The sequence below is a fragment of the Sorex fumeus genome, unplaced genomic scaffold (assembly GCF_029834395.1).
Source record: "Sorex fumeus unplaced genomic scaffold, SorFum_2.1 ptg000034l, whole genome shotgun sequence".
Taxonomy (NCBI): domain Eukaryota; kingdom Metazoa; phylum Chordata; class Mammalia; order Eulipotyphla; family Soricidae; genus Sorex; species Sorex fumeus.
Window position 1 is genome coordinate 25,958,017 of NW_026606091.1, and position 25,795 is coordinate 25,983,811.

Below are 25,795 nucleotides of genomic sequence, written 5' to 3' on the forward strand. Positions count from 1 at the left end.
GCTTAATGGAAATGTGGCATGTACACACATACTCAGCCACGGGAACAGAGTCCAACTTCCCTTTTGCAATGATACGGATGGAACCGAGGGGGTGCTAAGTGAAATAGCTCATAAAGAAAAAGACAAACACTGGACGAGCTTACCCAGACCTGGGATCTAGAGAAGCAAACAAGGGAAGAGCAAAAGTAAATAAAAACAAATGCGGGAACTCAGGCTGCAGAACTGAGGGAGATTGGAACAGGAGTGGGGGGAGGGGAGGGGTTGGAGGAGGGAGGGCTCAGTGGATAGTGGGGGCTAGATACTTGAGTGGTGGGTATCAGCGTAATGTGCGTTTTGAAGAAAAGTGAAAGTGTAGCCCTAAAACATGTAAAGTCTTGTAAACCAGCTGTACCTGCAACAATAAGAAAGAATTTAAGGTACTGGGAAAATAAAGTTTAATTTCTTCTGTTCCCTCAAATTTTATTGAGTATAAACTCTATTTTCTTGGGTTCCCAGGTTCTTTGGCTTGCGCCATAAACAAAAATTGACACCAGGCCAAGGAGAGATTTTCATTCCAACTGTGCTTACTGAGACAGCACACACAGGACAGGGTGTTGTAACTGGCCCCTCTGACAAAGGCCCAGGAAACCTGAAAGGGTCAAAGGTCAGAAAGGAGTGACGTCTAAGCATATAAGGAAGGGGGCAGATGTTTCAAAACGCTGGGCGGCGGGTGGAGTGGACAGAATGTGCTTCTGCGTGTCTTGTACAGGTGCTGCTGCTCCACCCCAGAGATTTCAAGCAGGGGGAAAGGCAGGGAAGGGTCAGTACAGGGCCCTATTTGGTATGAGTTGGTGAGTTCCGTTGCTTTCAGTTGGGAAAAATTCCCTCCTCTGAAAAACATTCTATTTCTTGCCTTGCTTGTCTGAGACTGCATTTGATCCCTGGCACTATCATGATCTATGAACCAATCAATCAACAAAATGTGCTGCCAGGAAAGTTCAAGTATCCGATGTAAAATTATTAACTATACTCATGATTGGCGATATTATTAGTGATCCTGAGCTGATTTTGAGTGTGTGTGTGTGTATTTATATGGTGTGTGTATGTGTGTGTGTGTGTGTGTGTGTGTGTGGTTTGAGACACACCCAGTGGTGCTCAGAGATCACTTCTGATGGTGGTGCCAGGATTGAACCAGGTTATCCATGTGCATGGCAAGCTCCCTACTTGCTGTACTACGAGCTTATTTATCTTATAACTGACAGTCTGCATCATTTCATGGCCCAACTCTCCCACCTTCCAATCCAAACAACCAGCCTCTCACTCTCTGTGGCATTTCCCCCCCGCGATTCAAAAAATAAATATCAACTTGTGAATTGTCCATATTTGATTCCCAAAAAATAAATATCAAACTTGCTGGGTTCTTCATACCTCTAGGCTGGCTGTTTTAGAGGAAATGTGAGAATATAAGGGTCACTCTGGTCACTGAGTTCAGGACCTTGTTCAGTCAAATGTTCACTGAACACTGCTGTGGAGTTCCATCCCAGGCTCTGAATTTAAAGCAACACTTTGTGAGGGCCATGGAGATGGCTTAGCAGGCTAGCGCACAGGCTTTGCATGCAGGAGCCCTGGGTTACACCCCCAGCACCATATGGTTCCTTGACACTGCTAGAGTGGGCACCCCCACATTCCCACAAACTTTAAAACTTGCTCATTGTAGCACCTGCACGGCAGCAGAGAGGGAAAGAGGGTAGTCTTTAAGTCTTAAATCTTTAAGGCTTAGAGGGGCTGGAGAGATAGTACAGGGGGTTGGGCATTTGCCTTGCATGGGGCCAACCCGTGTTTGATCCCCAGCATCCCATATAGTTCCCAGAGCATCACCAGGAGTGATTCCAAAGTGTAGAGCCAGAACCCCTGAGCATCACCAGATGTGGCTTCAACCCAGCACCACCCCAAAAAAGTCTTAAAGACCAGATGGAAGCTGGGGGCTTAATGTCCAATTTCTCAGCTCACCAGAATAAAGGCTTTTTTATTTTGTCCATGAGAGAAACCTCAGGTTCTCTATACCCAGCAGTGGCCAGAGCCTTGTGAAACAGACAGGGAAGATGAGACATTGATTTGGTTTGGGTGCCACACCCAACAGTACTCACGTCCCACTCCCAGCTCATTGCTTGGGAAGTGCTTGGAGGACCAGGTGGTGTCTGGGATTGAACCTGGACGTCCAGTGTGCAATGCGTGTGCTCAGCCTGTTGAGCTCTTTCTGGCTTGAAGAGACATTTTTGTTTTTGCAGTCTGGGGATTAAATACATGGAAGGCATACACTGACTACTAAACCACATCCCTGGCCCTGGGGAAGATCAGATTTGATGACACTGCAGTAAATACATCTCAGAGTCAAAGTTAGCCAATTTCAGGAGCCAGAGATATAGCTCCAAGGGCTAGAGCACATGCTTTGCATTCAGGAGGCCCAGGCTTGATCCTCTGCCTCACAGGCTCCTCCAAACACTGCCAGGAGCAACTTCAATCACTGAGTCAGGATAGTCCCTGAGCACTGCTGTATGTGACCTACAAGTAAAAATGAAAAACAAAGTTAGCCAATTTTAAAGGCCCATTTTTTTTGGGGGGGGGGAACGTTCACACCCAATTGTGCTCAGGGGTTACTCCTGGCTCTGCACTCAGGAATTACTCTTGGTAGAGTTACTGGGATATAGGATGCTGGGGTCAAAATGGGTCAGTTTCATGCAAAGTAAGCATTCTACTTGCTATACTGTTTCTCCAGCCCCATAAAAGCCTGTTTTATTGTAAAACCCTGTAGATGAATGAGCTCCATTATATATATGTAATATATACACACATATATGTATATATAGTTCCATTATATGTGTCATATATATACACACATGTATATGCACATTATATGTACACATATATAATGTATACACACACACACATATATATGTAATAAAAGCATGAATCAGAGTTGTAGATTAGCAGTAGAATGTATGTCTCACATGTATAAGGTTGGCCCTGGATTCAGGTTCTATTTTAATTTTTAATCCTGGTAAGGTTAAAATAAAAATTAGATTTAATTTTTTATTTTATTTAGTTTAATTTAATTATGTTAAATTACTGTAGAGATAGTATGGGAGGTAAGGCACTTCCCTTAAATGTGACCAAGCCCATTAAAATTTCCTGTATTACATATGGTGCCCAGAGCAACACCAGGGGCCACTCCTAAGCACAAAACCCTTGAGCACTGCAGGGTGTGGACCAAAAACAAAAAATACATAACAAGGAAAAATAGATAAAAAATTTTTTTTACATTGCGATAGCACAGCAGTAGGGCATTTGCCTTGCACATAGCCAGCCCGGCTGAGCCAGGTTCAATTCCTCTGTCCTTCTTGGAGAGCCCGGCAAGCTACCGAGAGTATCTTGCCTGCACGGCAAAGCCTGGCAAGCTACTCGTGACGTATTGGATATGCCAAACACAGTAACAACAAGTCTCAAAATGGAGATGTTCCTGGGCCCGCTCGAGCAAATCGGTGAACAATGGGAGGACAGTGTTTGTTTTGTTTGTTTTGAAAGAGATTTATGGGCCGGAGAGATATTTCAAAGGGCTGGCGCTCATGCTTTGCACACAAGGGGCCTGGATTTGATCTCCCAACACCCTCTCCCACACACCACTGCCAATGACAATTGAGCAACTAGCCAGGAGTAATCCCGGAGCATCGCAGAATGTGACCCTCTCCCCCCAATTTATCATGGGTTAAGGATAGTAGAGGATAATAGAGAAAGATAGTAGAGGGTTAAGGTACTCGCCTTGCAGGTTTGTTTCCTGGTTCTGCACTACACTACACTGGCACTATAGAAATATACGGGACTATATTAATCACTTGAGAACTGCCAAGATTGATCCTGAGTAAAGAGTCAGGAACAGCCCCTGAGCATAGGCAGTGTGGCCAAACCCCGGCCCATCGACCTGAACTATATAGTAAACTCTGGCTTTTTAAGCTTCAGAGTTTTGTATGCCAATCTTTCATACAATTCTCAAGAACCCACTAGCTCGGGAAAAATCCACTTTCGTGCTAACAATAGGAGGTATTTTGAGCCTAAAAATTTATTTGAAAGAAGTCACAATTACTTGTCTAATGAAATATTTAGACTCTTTATACAAGTGTTTCAGAATAGGGGCTGGTGAACTGGAGTGATTGTAGAGCACTTGGGGACCAGAGTGTTAGTAAAGTGAATTTGCCTTGCATGCAGCTGACCCTGGTTTGATTCCTGACATCCCATATCCTCCCCTGAGCACACCATGAGTAATTCCTGAGTGCAGAGCCAGGGGAGGAGGAGGAGGAGAGAAGGGAGGAGGAGGAGGAGAAGGAGGGGGAGGGGGAGAGGAGGAGGACGAGGACGACGATGACGATGAAGAAGAAGAAGAAAGAAGAAGGAGGAGGAGGAGGAGGAGGAGGAGGAGGAAGAAGAAGAAGAAGAAGAAGAAGAAGAAGAAGAAGAAGAAGAAGAAGAAGAAGAAGAAGAAGAAGAAGATTTTATTTTATTTTTAGTATTTCTGCAAGTTAGTAAAACATAAAAGAGGTTGTTGAGAAGTTTGCCCGCATAGTAATTTTCAGTGTTTTGTTATGGGAGGGCTTTCCTCTACAGTCAGGAAACTGGTTTGGATAGCTAAACCCCCTCTCTCTTTTTCGTTCACTTTCTTTCTTCCTTCCTTCCTTCCTTCCTTCCTTCCTTCCTTCCTTCCTTCCTTCCTTCCTTCCTTCCTTCCTCTCCCTTCCTTCCTTCCTTCCTTCCTTCCTTCCTTCCTTCCTTTCCTCTTTTTTTCCCCCTTGCCACACCTGGCAATGTGGAGCAGTTACTCCTGGCTCTGTGCTTAGGGATTACTCCTGGTCATGCCTGGGGTACCAATGAGATGGTACCAATTTGATACCAATTGAACCTGGGTCAATCATATGCAAGGCAAATGCCCTACCCACTGTACTATCTTTCTGCCCCCCAAGACCCGCAATTTCATATGTGCATTCACTGCCCGTGCTCATGCCTTCCTAGGGTTTATTTCTGTTCATCACACCACATGATGGAGAAAGTGTACCGTGGGCGGGATCATCTTTATAACTGGCACTATGGCAGAAGAGTAAAGATCACAGGCTGCCCTGGGCTGGTCTCACTCTGCAGTATTCCAGTCCTTGTGATTAACCCTGGCTTATTTCTCCTGCAAATCTGCATAGTTCTCCAAGAACACTGGATTTGATGGTGGGGGAGGGCACGTCTTTTCCATAGTCATTGGTGACCCTTCTCTTGCCATTAGAAATTTTCTTCCAAGCGCTCCAGTGGTGCCTGTGATTTGCATCACAGAGGACTCAAAAGTACTGAGTTTTCAGTTCCTTGTATATGTCTTTGACTGTGACTTGTCTCCAGTATCCAGGAAGGCTGTGTGTGTGTGTATGTGTGTGCACGTGCGTGTGGGTACGTGTGTATTTGTGTGTGTATGTGTACTTTCTTCATGGGTGGTCTGCTATAAAGCACAGCCATGGGAGTGGTCAAAAGAATTTCAGAAGGCTGAGGAAATAGGCTTGTCAGATCTTTTCCAGAATTCCTTTTGTATGCCCTGTTTCCTGGGCTGGAATGGATATGTTGACATATAGTCTGACCATGACCTGGTAACCTATGATTCCCATAGTTTAAAAATTTTTTAATTAATTTTTATTTTCAGGTCACACATGACGGTGAAAGAAGCCCCTGTGGAAGAGCTTCTCAGAGCAGAGGATGGTGAATAAGAAAGACAAGCAAGAGGCCTGGAAGATAAGCCGAGGCCAGAGTTCATACTTGGCCCACAGAAGACCTGGTTAGATCTCTGTACGATGAGCTTCAGTTCACCAGGCACTACCGGGGAGAGTGGCCAAAAAGGAAAAAGGAAAACCAAAGGGATCAGAGAACTACTTTCCTGTCTGTCCTCTCCAGACCAGGGAAGTGCCCACGGCAGTTTCAGGTTCAGCATCGTCTTGAAATCCCCTCCTCACACATTTCATTCTCCCTGCTCTGGGTTCAGGGAATGTTGCTTAAGAGTGATGCAGCTGCTGAAGAGATAGTCCAATGGGCAAGGCACTGATCCTGTGTTTGATCCCTGGCACCACATAGGGTCTTCCATGTACTACTAGACATGATCCCTGAGTGCAGAGCCTGGAAGTAAGCCCTGAGCATGTGAGAGGATGGAGAGGGGGGGGGGAGAGAGACAGAGAGAGAGAGAAGAGACAGAGATAGAGAGAGAGAGACAGAGATGGAGAGAGACAGAGAAGGTTTTGGGTACTTTGGTGCTAGTGAAAATACAGTAACTTTGTGCATCAAAACCACAAACATTGATACATTGTAACCATGCTATATAAACTACAGCTGAAGAAAATAGTCCAATGAAAAGAAAAGAAACAGATGTGAGATAGCAGAGCTGGGGATGGTTCAAAGGATTAAAGTGTGCACTTTGCATGCAGGAGCTCCAGATTTGATTTTCAGAACCACATGTCCCCCTGATACTGCTGATATGTGCTCCTCAGACCCCCCAAATGATATAAGCTAGCAAGAAATGATAAGGTCCGGTGGACTTTTTATTCCCATATATTGATCACTTTCTCCTTCCTGGGGAAGAATTCTCTTTCCAGCCTTACTGATGACAAGATTTCAGGTCAGAAGAATGTGGCCAATGAAACATGAGCAGAAATGGTGTGTGTGTTCCTTTTAAGTAAAATAAGTGGGTAGGGTGTTTGCCTCGCACACAGTCAACACGGGTTTGATTTCCAGCATTTCATATGGTCCCCCAAGCACCACCAGGAATAATTCCTAAGTGAATGAAGCAGGAGTAACCCCTGTGCATCCCTGGGTATGATCCCCCTCCACCAAAAAAAAAAAAATTCCAACGACTGGGGCTGGAGCAATAGTATAGTGTTTAGGGAGCTTGCCTTGCATGAGGCCATTAGGGTTTGATTCCCAGTATCCCATATGGTCTCCTGAGCACCGCCAGAAGTAATTCCTGAGTGCAGAGCCAGGAATTACTGTGTATCATTGCCAGGTATGGCTCAAGAAACCAAACAAAATTCCAATAACTCATATTTTGTTGTTCTTTGTTATGTGCTTTTCATTTTCTCTGCATCCAACCAGACTCTTTACAGGATGATCTATTAGCCTGGACTCCCAGATCAAAGGTGGGGTGGCACAGAGCTCAGGCCAGCCAGGGCAGAAACCAGTGAGACAGAAATAAATGTTGCTGGTTAGCCTGGGCCCTTGGCTTGCCTTACCGTAAAGTCACTTAGCCTAGGGTTTAACTAAGAATTCCAGGACATAAGATTTTTTGCCATTACAGCACTAAACTAGAAGATAATATGTAATTGAGTGGGAGAGACTGCATTTCTATAAAACTCTACAAAAATAGGAGGCAATGGATTTGGCCCTCAGAGCAAAGATTAGTAAAAGGAAAATGACTTAAGAGTCATAAACTCTGGGTTCATTCTTTTGCTTTCTGACCCTTAATTTTTTCCCCCCTTTTCTTCCATTTTTGTTTTTGAGTCACACCTGGAGGTGGTTAGGGCTTACTCCTGGCTCTACACTCAGGAATCACTCCTGGCGGGCTCTGGGGACCACATGTAGTGCCAGGGTTGGAATCTGGTTGAGCCGTGCGCAAAGACCTACCTGCAGGTGCCCTACCTGCTGTCCTATCTCTCTAGCCCTCACTTATTAAAATTTTATATATGTGTGTGTGTATATGTGTGTGTGTGTGTGTGTGTTGCTGGAGATTCAACCCAGGGCCTCATTCCACACTGGAGGCTTTACAGCCTCCACCCAGACTTAATCCTTAATCTAATTGTAGTTTCAACCACTTCCCAAAGGGTAAAGTTAAGTGGATCAAGCTGGAGCTCCCAGATCAGCACTATCGAGATAACGAGATAATCAGAATAGAAGAACCCCCAGTTTTCCTCTGAGGGTAGGTGGCTTCACCTGAAATCAGGTTTCTCTTGCTAATAACCTTGTCCCATCCTCCCCTTGTCTACACAAAATTACACAAAATTTCTGTTTCACATGAGGCATACTGGACCCTAGGAGAAAGGAAGTCCTCCCACCCATCTCTCTGTCTGTCTGTCTGTCTGTCTGTCTATCTATCTTGCTCAGGGATCATTCCCGGCAACCTCGAGGATCATATGGGGTGCCAGGGAAGGAGCCTGGGTTGGCAGAGTACAAGGCAAGCATTCTATCTGTCTGATCTCTCTGGTCTCCCTATTTATAAATCCTTTAATAGAAACAATTAGGGCTTTAAAGGTAAAGGCCCTCCCGTTGATCGTCAATTTGCTCGAGTGGGCCCAGTAACGTCTCCATTGGAGACTTTGTTGTTACTGTGTCTGGCATATCGAATACTCTTGGTAGCTTGCCGGGCTCTCCGAGAGGGGCGGAGGAATCGAACTCGGGTCGGCCATGTTGGCCGCTTGTAAGGCGAACACCCTACCCGCTGTGCTATCGCTCCAGCCCACAGGGCAGAGTCTGGCAAACTCCCCGTGGCCTACCAAATATGCCAAATACCAGTAACAATGATGGGTCTCATTCTCCTAAAGAGCCCTAAATATAATCTCAGGGCTAGGATGAAAGAGACGTTACTGGGGCCTGCTCGAGGCAATCGACGATTAACAGGATGATGAAATGATGAAATGAAAATGAAAAATTAGGGCTTTAAGTTTGTGGGAAAAATTTTTTTTTGGCCATACCTGGTGGAACTAGAGCTGGCCTTTGTGCGTGTGCATGTGCACGCGTGTGTGCATGTGCATGCATGTGTGTGTGTGTGTGTGTGTGTGTGTGTGTGTAGCCAATAACCAAATCCAGTCCTCCTGCTTGCAAAGCCTATATTCCAGCCCCCAGAGTTCTCTCTCTCTCTCTGGCCATTAAGTTTGTGAAATGTGGGCTGGAGAGATAGTGCAGTGGGTAGAGTGTTTGCCTTTCATGTGACTGACCCAGGTTTAATTTCCATCACCCTATGTAGTTCCCCAAGTCCTCCTGTAGTGAAGCTGGAGTGCAGAACCAGGAGTAAGACTGAGCACTGACTGGTGTGACCCAAAAATTTTAAAAAGGAAAGATTTGTGAAACGTTTCTTCTTTCCCTCACTTTCCTTTTGTTGTGGTTGTGGAGACTGAAGCACTTGGCTATGATGTAGGACCTCAAACAGCCAAGCTTCTGGGATGGTCCCGGAGCATTTGGGGTGTTGATGGGGGTTGAATCTGTGGCCTTAATGACTTCAAAGTGCAGAGCAGGTGCTTTTGCTAATCGAGTTATCTCCAATGCTCATCTGAATTTTTTGTTATTTTTTTTTGGGGGGTGAGGACACACTTGGAAGTCTTGGGGAGCTAATCCAGATAGTGTTTGAGAGACTATAGTGCTGGGGATGAAACCTGGATCTTTTTCGTGCAAAGCAAGTGCTCCAGAATTTTGAGCTATCTCCAGGCTATACATTTTATATATTAGGTTTTCTTTATTTATTTGCAGGGCCAGGAGTTAGTCTAGGACCTCATGCATATAGGCAAGTGCTCTACCACTGAATTACATCCCCAGCTGGAAATTGTACGGTATTTTTTGAAGGGGGCCACTCTCGTCTCTGCACTCAGGCACTCCACCTGGCAGTGATGGGGGACCATATGTGGTGCTGGGACTTGTCACAGCTACAGCTGATGCAAGGCAAGAGCTTTAACTTCTGTATTATTTATCCAGCCCAAAATTTTATTTTTATTTATTTCTTAAAATTTGGGAGGGATCGAGCAATGGTGTAATAGGTAAGGCATTTGCTTTGCACACAACTGACCTGGGTTCAACCCCCAGCATCAGTATGGTTCCCTGAGCCTGCCAAGAATGATCCATGAACATAGAGCCAAAAATAAATCTTGAGCACTGATAGATGGGACCCAAAAACAACAAACAAAAAAAAATTTTTTTTTTTTTGGCGGTGAGGGGGGTATTTAGGCCACATCTAGTGAATGCTTGTTCCTGTTTATGAATCAATTTCAAATGAAGAAATCTTAGAAATTTAGAAACCTTTAATTAAAGACTTCAGAAAATTGAGAGGAGGAAAAAATAAAATTGAAAGAGCAAATTTATAGAAATGAACATTGTAATGAAAAACTAGAGTTATATTATATTAGACCAAATTGATATGTGGTGAGAAAGAAGGAGAAATAACCTTTCTTGAAAACACGGAACACATAATAAAAATATAAATTATAGATGTCTCAGTGGAAAAACCATAGTAAGTATAATATTTCTGCAAACATACGGGGTTTATTATGAGTATATTTTAAAGGTCTGTTTATTTGGGCATAGGACAGGGCACCCAAATCTTTTTAAATATAGCTACAAAAATTGATAGGTGACTCATATGCCTTGCATTATATTTCTTTTGCAAAACATAGCTGTAGAGAAATTATATGGGAAACTTATGGCAAATGTATCTGGATGAAGTTGAAAAAGGGAAAGCCTAAAATTAAATAATGTGATATGTATATTTCAAGTATGTATTTTTATTGGGTTTGTTTGTTTGCTTGTTTTGGACCAAATCTGGCAGTGCTCAGGGCTTACTCCTGGCTCTATGCTCAGAAGTAACAGGACTGTATGGAATGCCAGGGATAGAACCCAGTCGAGCTGTTTGCAAGGCCAACACTATCCACTGTACTGTCTCTCTGGCTACAAGTATGTACAAAGATTTATATTGCAAATTGACAAAAGCATTATTTTGTTATTGTGTTCTTTACAAGCCACATCTGGCTCTGTGCTCAGTGGCCCCACCTGGTGATGCTCAGGGCACCATAGGTGGTGCTGGATTGGAATCATTGTGATCATATGCAAGGCAAATGCCCTAACCTTTGTACTCTACATCTTTGACCCCCAAAACATTCATTTAATTTTAAAATTTGTTTTTGGGTTATACCTGGTGGCGTTTCGGGGCTTCCTTCTGGCTCTGTGCTCAGAGATCACTTCTGATGGTTCTTGGAGGACCATATGGGGTGCTAGGAACCTGGGTTGGTCACATGCAAAGCAAGCACCGTATTCACTGTACTATTTCTCCAGCCCCTAATTAAATTCTTTTTGGTCACAGCTGGTGGTGATTAGAGGTTATTCCTACCTCTGCACTCAGCACTCTGCACTCTGCACTCATTTTCGACAGTGCTCTGGGAACCATATGGAATGCCAACGATCAAACCCTGATTTGGCTCATGCAAGGAAAATGCTTTATTCGCCATACTATCTCTCTAGTCCCCCCTCATTTTTACTTATATTGTTACTTTTGGGGGGACACCACTGGTGGTGTACAGGGTTTACTTCTGTCTCTGTGCTCAGGTCACTCTTTATGGACTTTGGGGGACCATATGGGGTGCTGGGGATTGAAGCCAGGTGAGCTGTATACAAGGCATGCTACCTGCTGCACTATTTCTTCAGCCCTCCCTAAATTTTTAAATAAAATAACCTTTGTTAGAGTTGGAAAGAGAGTACTGAGGTTAGAACTCTTGCCTTGCATGTGGCTAACCCTGGTCAGTCCCTGGTACCACATTGTTCCCTGAGCATGCCAGGAAAGACCTCCAAATACATAGCCAGGAAGAGTTCTTGAGCAATGCTAAGTGTGACTCAACAACCCCCCTGCTCCCAATTAAAATAACCTTCATCAATGAAATTTAAGAGACCCTTGATTTATGTTCATCTCTGTCACTGTAATAAGGTTTTGAAGTTTGTTAAGGGCCAGGGATATGATCCACCTGTGTGAGACCCATATTTGAGTCTCAGTATCACCCACCCTCCCCCCACTGGAAAAAAAAACCATAAAAAACAAATTCGGTTGAAAGGAGCTTTAGGTCCTCTCTGTTGTTATTGGCATATGTTGACCTACAGTTACAAAAATGTGGTCACCCAGGGATCCTGCATTGCCATAGTCCAGGAGGCATAAAGCCAAAGACAACTTGCTTTTCAGAAAATAGAAAATGAGGGCCTGGAGTGATAATACAGCAGGTAAGTTGCTTCCTTGCACACAGTTGACCCGGGTTCAATGCCCAACTCCCTGTATGGTATCCTGAGCACTGCCAGGAGTGATTTCTGAGTTCAGAACCGGGAGAAAAACCTTAGCATTGTTTGGTGTGGCACAACAAACTAAATAAATAAACAAAGTAATCCCTGGTAAGTTCCCCCCAAAAGCCAAGTCCTGTCTTTGTTCTACTGACGATGTAAGTAGAGTACTTTGGTTATTGAACACTTCATTGTGGGTCAGAGTCATGGAAAAATAAGTTTTCTTTTGGTTGAAGAGAGATAAGGAAAGCAGGATTGGGGCTCAGATAACCATCAAAAGGTTTTTCATGTATAAGAATCTCTGGTGTGACAGTGGAAACTCGGGAAGGACACAGGCAATTCCTGGCTGTGCAGACAGTGTGCCCCGACCCCTTGCCTTTAAAGCCTGGAGCAAAGGCCAGGGAGATGGTTCAATAAACTGGAGCGCAAGTTTTGCATTGCAGGGGTCCTAGGTTCAACCAGTGACTCTGCACATTCTCCTCAGCACAGCCAGGAGAAAGACGTCCAAGCACTACCAGATGTAGCTCTCTCTGCCCCCACAAAAAAAGTCTGTGACATCTCTTACTAGTCAAAAACATTCTCTTTCTTTCTTTTCTTTTTTGTTTTTGGGTCACACCCAGCTGTGTTCAGGGCTTACGCCTGGCTCTGCACTAAAGGATCACTCTTGGCAGGGCTTCTGGCTCGGGACACCACAAGGCAAGCAGCCTACCCATTGTACTATTTCTCCAGGCCCCCGCTAAAACATTTTCCTTAGAAATAATGACAGATTCACGGGAACTCAGAGACGTGCCCAGGGAGGTCCAGTACACTACCCTCTGTCGTTGTTAATAATTTCCACAGCAAGAGCGCAATTCAAAACTGGGAAATCAATGTTGGTGCAATCCACGAGCTTTTACAGATTTAAATGATTTTACTTGCAATCATTAGCATTTATGTGTGTACTCACGTCCGTAGCTCCAAACAAATGTGTCTCTTTGTAATTCCCTCCACAATCAAGATACCGAACTGTACTGTCATACAAGATTTCCTCATACATTTTTGGGGGTTTGTTCTGTTTGGGGGCCACACCCAATGATGCTCAGAGGTTACTTTTGGCTTTGCACTCAGAAATCACTCCTGGTGGGGACCATACAGGATGCCAGAAAACAAAACCAAATCAGCCATATTCAAGGGAAACTCCTACCAGCTGTATTATCATTCCAGCCCCTCCCTTATGCAATTTTTATAGCTTCCTCCATTGCCTCCTTACTTCCTAACCACTTACAGCTACTAATTGTTTTTCTTTTTTATAATTGTTATTCCAATGTATGTATATACCCTCCAGGAGTGATCTCTGAGTGCAGAGCCAGGAGTAACCCTGAGCATAGCCAGGGCACAAATAAATAATTTTTTAAAGTTCTGCTTAATTCCTTTGAGCTTGTTCAAGTTGCATGTCTTTATAGCTCATTTCTTTTTTATTGCCGGCTAGTATTCCAATAGGTATGGGTCAGGATTCTCTAGAGAAACAGAACAGGATCTCTCTCTCTCTCTCTCTCTCTCTCTCTCTCTCTCTCTCTCTCTCTCTCCTCTCACTCTCTCCTTCTCTCCCTCCCTCTCTCCCTCACTCTCTGAGAGACTGATGATGAGGAATTGGCTAATGTGAACAGAAGGGCAGAGAGGTGACACTAGGTCCCCTGTGGTGTATTTCAGTCAGCATTTCAACACCTGAGAAAGAAGGGGAGCCAATGGGCTCTGAGTCCTGTGACTACTGGAACTAGGACAGAAGAGGAGATGAGATGTTCCAGCAGTGCAAACAGTGAGGCAGGAGGAAAGAGTGGGCAAGCACAATCAGAGATGGTGTGCAGATTTTCTTCAAGAGCTCTTAAGGCTTGTCTTTCTGTCCTTATTACAGAGTTGAACCCCAGGATTTGGGGTATGCTGCCACCAGGTGGTAACAAGATGTCATGGTCACAAGCAGGAAAAAGAAATAGAAACCGGACTGGCTCTCCTTAATGCAGCTACGGTTCACCAGGATTCTTCAACTCACCTCAAAGCTGTTCTTTAACAAACGCTAGACTGGAGAGACAGTAGAGGGGTTAAGACCCTTTCCCGCACATGGTTCCATCCTTGGTACCAGATGTGGTCCCGTGGGTACCACTATTTCTCAGGCACCAAATATGCTAAATCAACTTGTAGTAATAGTTAATCTTTTTGAGATGAGATTGGGTGGGTTCAGGGTGGTATGGTCGTAGAGACTGTTATGCTTTTTGAGTCAGAAAACTTCATATCTATGATCATATTTAAAAAATTGATTTAAAACATTTTAAAAAATTTAATTTAATTAAAAATTTTTTTAAAATTAAAAAAAAATTAAAGCCCTGCGATTCACAAAGTTATTTATAGTTGAGTTTTGGACACACAATACTGCAGCACCAATCCCGTCACCAGTGTCAACTTCTCTCCACCAGTGTTCCCAGGTTCCCTTCCAGGTTCCCTCCTATGTCCCCCCACCCCATGCCCATGACCCCTTCCAGGTATTCCAGGTATTCTCTCTCTCTCTTGCTTGCTTGCTTGCTTGCTTTGTGTTTTCTCAGGGGTTTCTTTGTGGATGCTCAGGGGGTTTCTCCTGGCTCTGCACTCAGGAATTATTCCTGGCAATTCTCAGGGGACCATACGTATTGCTGGGGATCGAACACGGGTTGGCCACATGCAAGGCAAACACACTCCTACCCTCTACCATTGCTCTGGCCCCCCAGCCTTCCTTCTAGACAGGCACCTTTCTAGTTCAGTTGTTGAAGCTTGGAACTCTTGATTTCAGTGCTGTTGACTCGTGGTTTGGATATTTGGCTCTATCATTCCGTAACACCAACTTTGTACCTAACTCCGTTGACCTGGTCCCTGGTCACATTTAATTCTTAAAATACCCAAGATGATGGATGAAATTATTGCCTGTGGTAATTAGTGTGTGCCCTTGCTTTCTTATCCATGCTGTGGCCTCACTACTTTTTTTTTTCTTTTTGGGTCATACCTGGCGATGCACAGGAGTCACTCCTGGCGGTGCTCAGGGGACCATATGGGATGCTGGGAATCGAACCCGGGTCGGCCACGTGCAAGGCAAACGACCTACCCGCTGTGCTATCTCTCCAGCCCCACTACCTTCACTTTTGCTCTATATTTGCTCTTCTTTTTGCTCTATATTGCATCTACATCTTCCCCCCGCCCCCCGCCCCTTACAGTGATGCTTAAGTTTTTTTTCTGGAAGACTGGTTTTGGTACCTGCACTCAGGCTTCAGATAATTTCCTACTAAATTCAAACTAATATACCCGACGCAGCATTGCTGACTGACCACACTATACCCCAGATGACCCCTTCCATGAATTCTCCACTCACTGCAGTGAGTGCAGTTTTATTTCCTCTCACCTATCAGGCCTCAGGCTTTCCACAGCTGCCCTGTATTAGATTTCCTGGGCATCTCAGATCCTCTTGAGTTTCCTGACCTCACCGATCTTAGTAAACAGCACCTTCTATAAGAGGTCTTCTTTTTGTGCCATTCCTGGTGATGCTGGGGGAGCAGGTAGTGCTAGAGATCAAACTGGGACTCTTGCATGCAAAACCTGTGTTCCAGCCCAGAGTCATCTCCCTAGCCCAAGAAGTGTTTTTTTTTTGGGGGGGGGGGACACACCTGTTGCTGTTCAGGCCTTACTATTTGCTGTGTCCTCAGGGATCACTCCTGGTGGGGCTTGGAAAACCATATGTACAAGGCAAGAGGAGCGATAGCACAGCGGGTAGGGTGTTTGCCTTGCACGCAGCCAACATGGCTGACCCGAGTTCGATTCCTTCGCCCCTCTCGGAGAGCCCTGCAAGCTACCTGTGACATATTCGATATGCCAAATACAGTAACAAGTGTCACAATGGAGATGTTGCTGGGCCTGCTCGAGCAAATCGATGAACAACGGGAGGACAGAGACAGTGACTGAACTTCCATGGTTTGAACCCAGGTCCCTGAGTGTGTGAATTCCCAGGGCCCTACTTAAATTTTTTGGTTTTCTTCTAGATCAAGTTATCATTACATGAAAATTTCAAAACTGCCTATGTACAGAATAGGACAACATATTAGAAAGACTTCTATTGTAATATTAGGCCAGTGTTTACAGTAAATCATCTGAAACTATCGATTGAGCAGGAGCAGGCGGGTTTATTCCCTTTGGTAACATATTTTTGGAATATTTGGAGACTGGAGGGGAATAAGTGACTTTTTCTGGTGGGTGGGTGGGTGGGACAAGATGCATTTGGCAGAAGAGGCGATAAATGAGTACCATGCTACTGCTCTGTGGATCATTCTAAAGAAAGGGAATGTGAGAAACTCAGATTGAGCAGTAACTTCAAATGTGCAGGTGGTTTGGTTTGGGGGCCACATCTGGCTGTAGGGCTTTCTCCTGGTTCTGAGCTCATTACAGACAAGGTAAATGCTACTCCTTTATTCCTTTTCTTTTTGCGTCAGACCCGGCGATGATCAGGGGTTACTCCTGGCTCTGCACTCAGGAATCGCTCCAGGCGATGCTCAGAGGACCAAAAGGGATGGTAAAGCCTTATCAGCTGCACTGCCTCTCGGAGTCCGCAGGGAAAGCTCACACACCCGTTGTTAAAAGCAAGGTCTTTTGCTCCTTTTATTTTTTGGGGGGGTGGTGGTTGTCACATCACACCTGGAGGTGCTCGGGGTATCATAGGAGGTGCAAGGGATGGAACCACGTGCAAGCCAAGTGCCCTACCCGCGTACTAAAATGCGGCTGCCCCTGCAGAGCGAGTCAACAGCCCTAGCGGCTGTGGAGCGGGTCATCCCATTCTCAGAGCAGCTTTCGGGGCTCCGGGACCTAGCGCGCCCGCCCCGCATTCGCTCCGGTTCCGCGTGCCCGCGCGCGCTCGCTTCCCAGCCCTTCCGTGCCCGCGCTCACTCCCGCCCCGCGTGCCCGCGCTTGCTCGCTCCCGCCCCCCCGCGCGCCCGCGCCTGCTCGCTCCCGAGCCCCGCGCACGCGCGTCGCAGCCCCGCCCCTTCCGGCGCGGGAGGTTTGATTCCCTTGGCGGGCGGAAGGAGCCGAGAGGCCGAGCTGGTGTCCGAGTTGTGTCCACTGCCCGCTGCCCGCTGCCCGCGTCGCGCTCGGGACCGCCCGATCGCGCCCCCTCAGGTGTGTGTGTGTGTGTGTGTGTGTGTGTGTGTGTGTGTGTGTCCGGCTGCTGGCAGAGCCTTGGCGACCCTCGCTCGCGCCTTTGCGGAGATGCTGCTGTGAGCGGGACGCGGGTCCTGTGCGTCGCCAGCCACGTCCCCGCCCATGCGCCCGCGTCCCCTCGGACCCCCCGGGCTCTGTTGGAAGGGTCTGGCGTTCTTTCTGCCGCCGGCCTCTGCAGCTCCCGGGGGTCCCGGGCCCCGAGGGGCGTCGCCGCGGCGCGCGCCCACCTTCCGGCTCACCTTTCCGTGTGCGTTTCCGCGCTTGGCGCGGGGGAACCAGGAGAGCCCCGAATGCACCTTTTTACCAGCGGGTCTGTGTTTCCCTGTGCCTCTGCTAGGGAACCCAGCAGATGGGACAATCGGCCCCGCTAATGTATTGTTTTTAGCTTTGGGGCCATACCTGGCAGTGCTCAGGACGTACGTCTGGCTCTGTGCTCAGGGATCACTCTAGGCGGCGTCCAGGTGGGACTGTCTGAGGGATTTCCCACCAGGCAGAGGGACCTACCCTCTGTCCTATCTCTCCGAACCCACTTCCTAAATTGTACAATTTTTTTTTTCTCACGTGGATGGACCCAGCCCGCCAGGAGTGAAACCTGAGCGCAGAATCCAGGAGTAAGCGCAGGGCACGCCAGGTGTGACCCCCTCCCCACCTCATCCCCGCCCCAAATCAAAGCAGAAACCCCCAACAAAAATCATCATGTGCATTTAGTTTGATCATATTCCTTAGCACCCTGGCGGGCGTGGGTAGGTGGAGGTAAAACTGATTTGACAGTTTGGGGAAGAGGTTGGGCCCCACCCAGCTGTGCTCAAGGCTTCTACCACCTTCCTGGTGCTTGTGCGACCCTGATCCGCCAGGTAGAGAGTGAGCACCTTAAGGGCTGTACTGTCTCTCTGGTACTCTGTGCTCATAGAGTTGTTGTCAAACCAGATCCTCCTGCATGGAAAGAAGGGACTCCAACCCTCTGAGTCTCCCTGAACCCCCCCCCCCCCCCCAGGAGACTTTTTTACTTTAACATTTTAATAGGATGGAACTAGAATCTCACAGAAAGCAAGTACTCTATAGCTTGACTATATCTCCAGCACTTATTTATTATCATTTAAAAAAAATTTCGTGTGTGTGCATGTGCTAGTAAGGTAGATAATGTGTGTATTCTGGGTGGATAGGTAATGTGTGTGCATGTGTACTGGGAGAGTAGGTTGTGTCTATGTATGTGTGTGTGTGCTAGAAGGGTAGAGAGTAGGTTGTGTGTGTGTGTGCGCGCACATGTGCGTGCTGGATGGATAGGTAACGTATGTGTATGTGTCCTGGGAGAGTAAGTTGTGTCTGTGTGTGCTGGGTGGAAGGTAATGTGTATGTGTGTGCTAGGAAGGTAGGTCGTGTGTATGTACACGTGTGTATCAGGAGGTTTAGTAAGTGTGTGTTTCTGCATGTTTCTGTGTGTCCTTCCTTCCCTTGTTGGTGTGATTGTTGCAATGATTAGGGGTTGCACACTTCTAATGCGGTACCTGTGTGCTTCTAGCTGGGTTGCTCGCTGGTGCATATTAGGTTGCAGTGCTCTCGTACTCAGCTGTGGCTGATTCCCCCTGGCTGCCATGTGCTCTTATCTCTTTAGTTTCCCTGCTTACTGGGGGGTCGGACCACTGTGTGGTGCTTGCATACACCTGGCTATGGTGTGATCAGAAATTGTAGCACCAGGGAGTGAAGAAAGGGGAAGTGCTGGGATCTCAGCTCATAGGTTACCCTGGGATCTGGACTCATGACGTTAGTCCAGATGTTCCAAGCCCCTGCACCGTTCCTGTAGGATCTGCTGAAGTTTAGTTTTTTTATTTTGGTTTTTTTTTTTTTTGAAGGGTTGGGTTGGCTGCGTCTGGTGGTGCTTGGGATTACTCCTGACTCTTTGCTCGGGGATCACTCTTGCTAGGGTGTGGGTAACCATATGTGATGCTAAGATCAAACCGGTGTAAAAGGCACTTGCCTCCCTGGCCTTCAACTTTTTTCAACTACTTTTTATGTTGCTTGACCCATCCTTGTGTATATGTAACTGATGTAAGTTGCGAATCATTAGTGTGAAATATTTCATTGTACACATGCTAAAATTGTGTATCATAGGAGTCATAATTTCCATTTCCATGATGACTAATGGAGTTGAGTATTTTTCCATGTTAGCCATTGGTACTTCTTTGTGAAATGCCTTTTTTGTTTTGGGGCCACACCCAGCAGTGCTTAGGGCTTGCTCCTGGGTCTGTGCTCAGGGATCACTCCTGGCAGTGGTGTTCAGGGGACCATATGAAGTGCTGGGGATCAAACCCAGGTCAGCTTTGTGCAAGGCAAACAGCTGCTTTACTGTCTCTGACCCTTGTGAAATGCCTTTTTATGTCATTTGCTTACCTTTCAAAAAATATTGCATGGGAGAGAGAGTAATAAGTGTTAGGGCACTTGCTTTGCATACTGGCTCTGTCCTCAGGGTTTACACCTGGTGCCTGGGAGAGGTGGGGGGCGGGGCTTGGCATGTAGTGATGGGGATCAAAACAAGTTAGCTGCTTGCAAGGCAAGCACCTTAATCTGATCTCTGGACTGTCTGTGTGGTACCAATACTTATTTCTTTTCAATGATGTTTGGACATGCATAAAATTTCAGTGTTTAATTTTTTTTATGGTTATCTGTATCTATAGTTTTATGGTTATCTATCTGTTATCTGTACCTCTTCTGTTTTGAAATATGGCTGTAATTTGAGCTTTATGTTTTGTATTTAAATCTTCACTTAAGTATAAAGTGGAATTGACTTAAATATATAGTGTGAGGTTATGGTGTCAGGTAGGAGTTGTTTTTTTTAGTGTCATTTCTATGCCTGAGACCTATTTGCATTTATAAGAATGAAGAAGATAATTCCTTAAGAGTCCCCTCTTTGGTCATGTATTATTTCTGTCTCACAGGTTCTTTTTATAATTTTGAATAAACTTCAGGAGGACTATGAAAGATTATGATGAACTTCTCAAATACTATGAATTATATGAAACTATTGGCACAGGTAATTATTATTATTTTGTTGTTGAACGCAGGGGAGAGATCAATAATTTTGAGAGTGTAGTGTACTTGGGTAGGCCTGAGCATTTTTAGTCTAGCCTAACGTTAAAAACGCTTTCAGTTTACTTAGTAAAGAAAAAGTAGAGTAAGAAAAAAGTGGGGGAAGACTTATAGGTCATTTTATTTAGAATAAAACATAGGAGATCTATGGATGTAACTTAGTGGCAGAATGCTTGTTTTGCATGTGTGAAACCATCTCTGGCACTGCAAAAAAAAAAAAAGTCACTGGGCTGGAGCGATAGCACAGCGGTAGGGCGTTTGCCTTGCACGCAGCCAACATGGCCGACCCGAGTTCGATTCCTCCGCCCCTCTCCGAGAGCCCGGCAAGCTCCCGAGAGTATCTCGCCTGCACAGCAGGGCCTGGCAAGCTCCCCGTGACGTATTCGATTTGCCAGACACAGTAACAACAAAGTCTCCAATGGAGACGTTACTGGGCCCGCTTGAGCAAATAGATGAACAACGGGAGGGCCTTTACCTTTATCTGTAGAATTTTGAGCAAAGAGTAGATTGCACCTTTTACTGCAGGGCGCATACCTGTCAGTGCTTGGTGACTACACCTCGCTCAATGTTCTAGGGCCAGTCAGAGGGTGCTCAGAGAATTGTGTTCCTGGGGGTCCCACGTGAAAAGAATATTAATATATTTTAAAGACAGAAAGAGAAGGATTTGTGATGGTTGCGTATGGGATGCAGGACACAATAGGAAGCCAAGTGTACAGATATATAGATAACTCCCAATGTCTGGCCTTAAAAACCCTTAGAAAGGTGGAATTGCCTTTCATGGAGATCGGAAAAACTAAAGAACTTTTTTTTTTTTTTTTACACTTTGGGTCACTTTGCTCAAGGTTTATTCCTGACAGACTTGGAGGATCATATGTATTTAAGGGATTAAAACTAGGTTAACCACGTGCAAGGCAAATGCCCTGCCCACTGTACTATATCATCAGAATACCACCCCCCCCTCCACCTTTCCTTTTGTTAAATAAAAAAAAATAGCTGAATGTATGCATTTATCCAGCTTTGGGGCTGCTCCTGGGTCTGTGCTTGGGGGAACACGTGGAGTTGGAGACTGAACTGGGGTATATTGCATACAAGGCAAGCGCCTTAAACCCCTTATTAACACATGAAAAATATGTGCTCTATCATTAGCAACATTCCTGGTAACCTCCAAATACTTTTTAAAAAAGTCCTATTGAGCCAGAGAGGTAACGTGGGGGTTAAGGCATTACGGAAGGGTTTCTGTACCTGATTTCCCATTTACCTTGATGATGATATTTAGATTAGTCTTCTTTATCTCTTTATTTTTTCCTGTCCTTAGGTGGCTTTGCAAAAGTCAAACTTGCCTGCCATATCCTCACTGGAGAAATGGTAGCTATAAAAATCATGGATAAAAATGCTCTAGGGGTAAGTTTAAAGTTCTTAAAAATACTTAGAGATTAATTTTCAGAATTAAAAATTTGTATTTTGTACTAGTTATTTTGTTCTAGTTATTTCTCTTTTGTTTTGGGGCCACACTCTGCGGTGCTCCGGAGTTACTCCTGGCTCTGTGCTCAGGAATTATGGTGGCACCTGAGGGACCCTGTGGGACTCTGGGAATGGAGCCCTGGTTGGCTGTGTTCAAGGCAAACGCCCTACCCTGTACTCTCTCCCTGGCCCCTCATAACTTTTTGAATTTACATAGGAATGAGTTTTGTCTGTTTCTGTATTGTCCAGCAGTTTGTTTTGGGGCTGTTGATTAAACATCTGATGTGGGTGTTTGTGACATTTTCCCATAAAGGCTTAGTGCTCACTCAATCTGTCTTTCTCAGGGTGATTTGCCCCGAATCAAAACAGAGATTGATGCCTTGAAGAACCTGAGACACCAGCATATATGCCAACTCTACCAGGTGCTGGAGACAGCCAGCACCATATTCCTGGTTCTTGAGGTGAGTGTGTGCAGACTCTAAAGATGTTGAGTGTAGTCTCTGCCTGTCTGGGCAGAGTACCACGTGGTGGATAGCTGTGAAGTTCTCATCATTGTGAAGACATGGATGAGACACTGTGACTTTAGTCATGCTATGAGACCTTAGTGCTGGACATTTTAACGTCAAGGCAGGAATGTTTTTTGGGGGTATGGTTGGGGGCTCTTTGTCCTGGCTCCTGGCTCCTTTATTTAAACACCGTAGTTCATGAACAAATGTTCGATGATGATTTGTCATTTGTTACAGGCATTCAATATTCCAACACCAGTCCTATCACCACTGTCACCTTCCCTCCACCATTGTGTCCATTTTCCCAAACACCCCTCAAGCCTGCACCTGTAGCAGGCCCACATAATTTATTTTATATTGTTTGTTACCCATAAATTGCTAATGGAATAATAAAAAATATTTCCTTAGAAGAAAATTAGTGTAAATTGTTGCATCTCACCATGGAGACATTAAGTCCTTGTCTGAGGGAATTACTAAGATGTTGTTGCAAGTTAAGCCTTCTGTGCTAATGTTTTTGTTAGTTGAGATTGGTTGGCTTCTACCTTCCATACCATCTGTATTGGTGTGCTACTACTGGATTGTCAGTGTTAGAGAGTTTGGAGATGTTGCACTGCTGCAAATGTGGCCACATGCTTCAGAATTTTTAACTGGTCAGTCCATCTGGAGTTAAATTTTTAACTGGATTGTGGCTTTGGGGTATGGGAGTGACTGCTCAGGCTTCTGGAAGTACATGGAGGTCGGAGGAGGTACCCTATCCCTTCTCTGAGAAAGCCTGGAGCTTTCAGCCACAGGAACCTGTGCACCAGAGGTTTTGACTGGTTAAGTTCTATGTGAGACTCAGTCCTGAGGTGATAAAGTCCAGCCGGAGCCTGGCAGTGATTTTGGAGCTTGGGAGCGAGTGGCTGCCCGGGCTCTGTTTGGGGTGGGCCCTGGGCTGGCCTGTTCCACTCCAAGTTAGAAGGCATAAACATTCAAATCATAGTAGTCACTTTATCCATATTTAAAAGTACATATCACATGAGAGGTTGGGATATTTACCTACTAAATGCTGGGACTGAGAGATAGTACATCAGATAAAGCATTTGCCTTGCATGCAGCTGACCTGGATAGGCCCCATGCAAGGCAAGCACCCTACCTGCTGCACTATTTCTGTGGCCCCGGCATTCCTTGGCTTGTAGATCCACACTCCGTTTTCTGCTTCCACATTCACATGGTGTTTTCATTTCTTTGTGAAATTTTCCTCTTTATAGAAAGATTCAAGCCACTGGGGAAGGGTCTTCTCCATCCAGGTTTTTGCACATCTTTTTAGGAGACAGAATTCTGCTTATAGCTTGAAGTAGTCCTGGATCTGTTTCAGGGAGATTTTGGGTCACACCCAGGAGTGCTTTGGAAGTACTCCCAGCAGGACTGAACCCTGGCAGTGCTTGGGGAATCATGTGGTTCCAGGGATTGAACCAGGGTCTGCTGCATGCAACGCTTGTGTCTTAACCCCTGTACAATTTCTTTGGTCTTCAGGGTCCATGTATCTTGTGGATCAAATTTTTTAAGATTTAGTTCCCCTTTTTGACTTGAGATGCAGAATCTTTAGGACTCGAATCACTCATCTTTGTTTCATTTTCCTTAATCTTGACCAAATTTTAACTTAATGGATCAGTCACAGGTTAACATTGTTTAGAAAGCACATTTTAAAATTCTTAGAACTGGAAGTCTTTTTTAAAATTTATTTTTTAAAATTTTTATTAGTGAAACACCGTGAGATACAGTTGTAGACTTACAAATTTTTGTGCTGGGTTTCAGTTATACAATGAGCGAACACCCATCCCTCCACCAGTGCCCATTTCCCACCACCACGGATCCCAGTATCCCTCCCACCCCCCATCTCCCCCAACCCCCCTGCCTCTGTGGCAGGGCATTCCCTTTTGTTCTCTCTCTCCATTTGGGTGCTGTGGTTTGCAAAAGAGGCATTGAGTGGCAATCGTGTTCGGTCTATAGTCTACTCTCAGCACGCATCTCCCATCCTGGGAGGATCCTCCCAACACCCTTTATTTGGTGCTCCCTTCTCTATCTGAGCTGCCTCTTCCCCTAGCATGTACATATGGCCTCCAAGCCATGGAGTAAATCTCCTGATACTTATCTTGGCTATTCTTGGGTGTTAGTCTCTTATTTTGTTACTTTATGTTCCCCAGATGAATGCAGTCTTTCTATGTCGTCCCTCTCTTTTTGACTCATTTCACTTAGCATGATACTTTCCATGTAGTACTACTTGTATATAAATTTCATGACTTCATCTTTTCTGACAAGCTGGAAGTCTTGATAGAAGCATTTTATCTCTATGAGTTTGTAATTTTTTTTTATTGAATCACCATGAGATACAATTACAAAGCTTTCATGTTTGAATTTCAGTTATACAATGACCAAACACCGAACCCTCCACCAATATGCATCTTCCATCACTAGTGTCCTCAGTATCTCCCCATCTCACCCCTCCCCCTGCTTCTATGGCAGACAATGTCCCCCATACTCTCTTTTTTTTTCTTTTTGGGTCATACCTGGCAATGCACAGGGATTACTCCTGGCTCTGCACTCAGGAATTACTCCTGGAGGTGCTCAGGGGACCATATGGGATGCTGGGAATCGAACCCAGGTCAGCTGGGTGCAAGGCCTTACCTGTTGTGCTTTCGCTCCAGCCCCTCCCATACTCTCTTTTGTATTGCTTGTTATGAATAGCATAAGATGTGGCACAGCTGCAAGAGTGGCCACGCATTCCTGGAATTCTAATATTTTAGACAATTAGGGTCTGGAGAAATCTCTGCAGGGAGCTGCTCAGTTTAGAGATTCTTTTGTGTGTCTCTGGATCATGGCCGTTAAGGAACTTAAATAGCCAGAGATAGGTTTTTTTTTTAAAATCACATTGTATCTCATGGTGTGGGATACATTGTGGGCATGCTCTCCAGGGTCCCTTGGGGCATGAGAGGGCCAGCTCATCCCCTATCCATTGAGGCTTGGAGTTTGCTGTCACTGAACCAGCGTACCTGCTGGGGTTCTTGGGGTCAGGTGGAGGGACAATGCCTGCTCCTGTCTGAGGCACCCCCGTGAAGTCGGCCTGGCTTCAAGTCCAGAGGTGTCTGTGCAGCTGGTTGCTTGGTTTGGAGATTCTTTTGTGTGTCTCTCATCAGTGCGGACTTGAGCCTAGGATCTCACACATGCAGGTCAATACTCTACTCCTGAGCTATGTTTCAGCTAATAATTCAAAACCCTTGGGGGCAAAAAGAAGTTTATCCTTTTATTCAAATGTAAATACCAGGGCCTTAGAGAGAGAGCTCAAGTGATAGAGTGTGTGTTTTGCCTGTGGGAGACCAGGATCCCTGGCACTGCATGCTCCCCTGACTGTGCCAGAAGCATTCTCTGAGCACTGCAGGGGGTGACCCCCAAATCCAAACAGAAGACCCTAAATTTTGAAAAACACAACACCTTTCTGC

At 45.5% G+C, this 25,795-nt stretch overlaps 1 protein-coding gene across 7 annotated transcripts in view; it reads left to right on the top strand.

The window, feature by feature from the left end:
• Positions 1 to 20,235: 20,235 nt before the first annotated feature.
• Positions 20,236 to 25,795, top strand: part of MELK (maternal embryonic leucine zipper kinase) — a 68,633-nt gene continuing 63,073 nt past the window's right edge. For 4 of the 7 annotated variants that reach the window (XM_056117304.1, XM_056117306.1, XM_056117307.1 and 1 more), the window contains exons 1-3: positions 20,236 to 20,293; positions 21,665 to 21,750; positions 22,155 to 22,271. In XM_056117304.1, the coding sequence (XP_055973279.1) occupies positions 20,236 to 20,293; positions 21,665 to 21,750; positions 22,155 to 22,271 (261 nt within the window). The remainder of the gene's footprint in view (positions 20,294 to 21,664; positions 21,751 to 22,154; positions 22,272 to 25,795) is intronic. The other 3 variants (XM_056117305.1, XM_056117311.1, XM_056117309.1) reach the window with 2 other exon arrangements.